This window comes from Dendrobium catenatum, unplaced genomic scaffold (genome assembly GCF_001605985.2).
Source record: "Dendrobium catenatum unplaced genomic scaffold, ASM160598v2 fragScaff_scaffold_1220, whole genome shotgun sequence".
Taxonomy (NCBI): Eukaryota; Viridiplantae; Streptophyta; class Magnoliopsida; order Asparagales; family Orchidaceae; genus Dendrobium; species Dendrobium catenatum.
The window spans coordinates 4,211,877-4,216,491 of record NW_021319682.1 but is presented as its reverse complement, the minus strand read 5'-3'; the positions used below and the strand labels follow the sequence as shown (position 1 = coordinate 4,216,491).

General features: G+C 40.0%; 1 protein-coding gene across 1 annotated transcript; it reads left to right on the top strand.

Moving 5' to 3' along the window:
* Nucleotides 1-1,650: 1,650 nt before the first annotated feature.
* Nucleotides 1,651-2,697, top strand: LOC110110055. The gene has a single exon (XM_020841347.2). The coding sequence runs from the start codon at nucleotides 1,744-1,746 to the stop codon at nucleotides 2,533-2,535; it is 792 nt and encodes a 263-aa protein (XP_020697006.1). The 5' UTR covers nucleotides 1,651-1,743; the 3' UTR covers nucleotides 2,536-2,697.
* The last annotated feature ends 1,918 nt before the right edge of the window (nucleotides 2,698-4,615 follow it).

Below are 4,615 nucleotides of genomic sequence, written 5' to 3'. Positions count from 1 at the left end.
TCTTAGATTAACATCAATTAAATTGGATAATTTCTTAGTAAAATTTAATATATTAAAATTTTTGCGGGCTAGAATATACGAGGCGATTGAGTTTAGATTCTACGTCTTAGCGTTGCACGGATATCCAACTCACACACAGAGAACACAAGATTTTTTACGTGGAAAATTCTCGAAAAGGAAAAAATCACGGGGCCTTGCCTAGTTGAAAATATTTCACTAGAATTTGAATCGAGATAGTGAATTGACTCGTCCTTGAGGGCGATCAAATTACAAATATCGATCGTATCGTTGTAGTCTGGTGTCAAATATCTAGTGTCACTTGGAAGTCCAGTCCTTAGGTGGTGGTTAGGCAGAAGTCTGGGCCTCAAGTGGTTGTCTGGCGAAGCTCAGGGCCTTAAGTGGAGATCTGGCGGAGGTGAGGGCCTCAAGTGGTGGTCTGACGGAGGTGAAGGCCTCAAGTGGTGGTCTGGCGAAGGTGAGGGCCTCACGTGGTGGTTCGGCGAATGTGAGAGCCTCACGTGGTGATCCGGCGAAGGTGAGGACCTCATGTGATGGTCCGGCGAGGGTGAGGGCCGGAAGTGGTGATCCAGTGAAGGTGAAGGCCTCAGGTGGTGGTCCGGCGAGAGTGAGGGAATAAAGTGGTGATCCAGTGAAGGTGAGGGCCACAAGTAGTGGTCCGGCGAAGGTGAGGGTCTCAGGTGGTTGTCCGGTGAAGGTGAGGACATCAGGTGGTGGTCTGGCGAGGGTGAGGGCCTCAAGTGGTGGTCCGGCGGTGCAACAACATCAGACGGTAGTCGAGGAGGAGCTTCTTCTTTCTATTCATTCTCTTATCTTATTCTCTTCTTTCTATTCATTCTCTTATCTTATTCTCTTCTTTCTTGGGTCCTTTTTCAAGAGAAAGCATATTTATAGATTTCTGAAATGGCATGACCCATAAATAGGTGAGAGATCAAGGATAAATGGGAAGTGGTTGGATGGACGGCCGATGTTGAATCCCTTGATCAAGGGCCGTTTGATTGACATTTGAATGTCTTAGTGATGTCGGAATTTGGTGATCTTGGGCTCGTTAATTGGATTATTCTCGTCGAGCCGCTCGATTCGACTATAGGCATGTCATATTTGGAAACCGTTTGGTAATCCAAATTGTGGTTCGAACCTTCCAATAGTGCTTCTAACTCTTGATTTGGACCCATTTCGGGTTGGATCGGGTTAGATTTGGTGTCGTTGGGTTCATATTCTCGAGATGTTCAGTTTGATTGTAAATTTGTTGAAATCGGAGTTTGGATGATCCCAATTTTAATTTTGAAAGTTTCCAACTTAATTTTGCATCAAGATTCGTGCCCAATCAAGATACTTTTTTGACGATGCATCAAAAATAATATTCAATAATTTTAAAAACATTGAATAATATTTCCATAAATATATATTTTGATATACTAATAAAAATATTAATATTCAATAATTTTAAAAATATATTACGGTAAAACGTGAAACGCGCCGTCATTGACAGTTGGCTACATGTAGCCTCATCCTTTTTGAACTCTCAACGACTCCCACGGTGTTGCGTCCACCCACTGACCCACAATCACACCGCCCTCGAGGTTAAGCATGTGACCCGCCTCACAAGCAACCTGAACGGACACGTCAATGCTGACGTCACCACTCACCCTTTCTCCTTTATTAACGCCGTCTTCCCATACCGCATTCCAGAGGTCCATCGAGATTGGAAAACTGAAGTGAACAATGAGCGACGACGAGAGAAAAAATGAATCGCCGGCGACACCTCCGGAGGACGAAGATTTGGCCTCCGCCGACTCCCCCCAGCAGATCTCAGCTGCGCTGCATGCCGCCGCCTCAGCGTCACCCGAGAACGTTGACGACGACGACGACGATTTCGAGTTCGCCTTCATGGTAGGGAACTCAGAAACCCACCCGTCAATTACAGCCGACGAAATTTTCTCCGAAGGCCGAATCCGCCCCGTCTATCCCGTCTTCAACCGCGGTCTACTCCTCGCCGACGATGTGGAGAAATCATGTCGGCAGCCCCTTCTCCAGCTCCTAATCGAGGATCGCGACGCATCGATTTCTCATGATTCTTCGTCTTTAGGGCACGATCTGGAAGGAATCCCGGCTGCTAGTTACTGCGTTTGGAAGCCAGGGTCGGCGCATTCGCCGGGTACGGTACCGAAAAGTTCCTCGACGGGATCATCTCGGCGACGTCGGATAAGGGATTTTGTCGTCGGTCGGAGCCATAGCGATGGGAAGGAGAAGTTTATGTTTCTCGCGGCGGAGGGGAAGAGATCGATAGAGAAGGAAATGACAGCGAACGAAGGGAAGAGGAAGGGAAAGGAGAAGAAGGCGACGGAATTGGATTTGTTAACTGCTCATCGGATTTTCTACGGCCATAGCGGTAACGGATCGACGGCGAAAAGCGGCCACGCCACCGGCCGGAAGTCGTATTTGCCGTATAAACCTGAAATCGTGGGATTCTTCGCCAGAGTGAATGGGATCAGCCGGGCGCACCATCCATTTTAGGGCATTTTCTTTTCTTTATTATTTTTTTCTTTTTTATTTTTTGCCTTAAACCTTTTCTAAACCTAGGTTATCTGTAGCTCGTGGAGCATATAAGCTCTATTTATTTTGTAATTAGGCTAATTGAGTTTTTTTTTTAATTCTCTGTAAATATTTGTTGTTGGATTTTGAACTTTGTTGCTGTTCTTTTTTTATAACAGATAAAAATCATATATTTACAGTAAAGTAAATATGTCATTTTTAACGGGCAGTAGGTTTTTCTTCTAAGGTTAAGGTTATGTCTGGATTGGACAAAGCGAGGGAAATAAAAAAACTCCTAATTCATGTTTTGTTTAATAATGAATAACAATTAATTTGATATTTTCCACACCTTTTTTACTTTATTTTACTCTAATTCTTATAAGGTCCAACCAAATTGTATATTTATTTAAGTGCAGGGATGAAATGTGTCAATTTTTAGGAAAAAAAAAAATATTCTGTGCTGTCATCGGACGACGACGTCTCCAGGCAAATCAGAGCGAACCACGTTGCATTTTTGTTGTGTATCGTTGTTGTCTACCGGGTGATTTGGCGCGTTTTGACTTGTCTCCGTACGATATACTGGGTAACTTGACGCGCTCTAATTTGTCTCTGAATAATCAAGTGACAGCATAGAATAATTTCTAAAAAATAGTGGTTGAAAATCATAAAAGATTGTATTGAGTTTAAAGTGATAAATTTCTGACTCATTCCATTACTGATAAGCTTAGCATTCTTCCATCATTCTGAGAGAGGTAACTTGATTCCCTTCTCACTTTAAAGAGGATTTTTTTTTTCTTTTGGAACTTTGAAAATTTCTCTCTCTAACCCCCCAAAAAACATTAGAATAATCTGTGGGAACCACTTAAGAAAAAATTATCTCTCTCCTGTCTTTATTGAAATTAGAATATTATGACGAGATTTGATGCTTTGTTGCTATTGTCTATTTTAGTTAGAGATCAGTGAGCTCTGATGCAGGAGAAACTATTCTGTTCAGTAATTGAATATCTAGTTCATAGCAATACATAATACCGGTATATAGCAAAAAAAAATTACATAACGTTTATTGATTCACCCTTGAACGTTGTCTGATGACCACTCTTAATAATTTTTCTTGATGCAGGCTGTGTTCTATAATTTGTGAAGAAATATTTTACGGCTTTGAACATATGTGGTGTTTATAACGGATGCTATTTTTTTCAAACTCATTCTTGTAATTGAGCTCATACTCAATTTGTTATAAATAAAGTACATAAAATTGATTTGTGTTCTTATTAAAAATGTTTTTTGGGTGGACAAAAAATATTATGTATATAGAAATGTATCTTCGTGTGCGTCATCAAGATTTTTCTTCCCACCCAACTTAAAATAATAATAATAATAATAATAAAATGTCACTCTCTTGTTTAATAAGGTGTTGTTGGATTTATTGTATGTGTTGGATTTATTGTGCAAGAGAGAAGAAACGAGGAGTTGACATCGGTGGATTTATGTGTGTGTGAAGAAGGTGAATACATCTTATTCATCTCTAGCTTGTTCTTCTTCTCCGAGAAAAGCAATCGTATGCAATTATTTGTTGAAAGTCGGGTTTGTGCCATAAGAACTTGTTTTTTTGCAATATTAAGCTATATGTTGAAAATGCAAGTATATTTCTTTTATTTAGAAGAAAAAGATTTGTGACTTGCTTTGCTGCTCTCGATTAGGGTGTTTTGTTCCCTATTTTTTCCATTTTTTATTGGTTTTCCTTTATGTTATAGAAGTCTCTTGTTGTTGTTCTTACAAAGATCTTTTTAGATATTGTTGGTGAAATTGATTGAGATTATTAGCATCTGTTTCTTGCGGCTATTGTAAATATCTGTTTAGATTTTATGTGTGGTGGTGCTATTTATTATTTTAAGCAAGTTTTTTAGTTCAACTGAGTGAATGTTGTTCTTGGAAAGTTCAAGCAAATTCTATATATATGTCTTGTATCCATTTTGATCGAGGTTGCACCGTGGATATAGAGTTCATAAGAACTCGAACTACTTAAATTCTTTGCATCCTTATTTTTCATTTTTTTACAAAT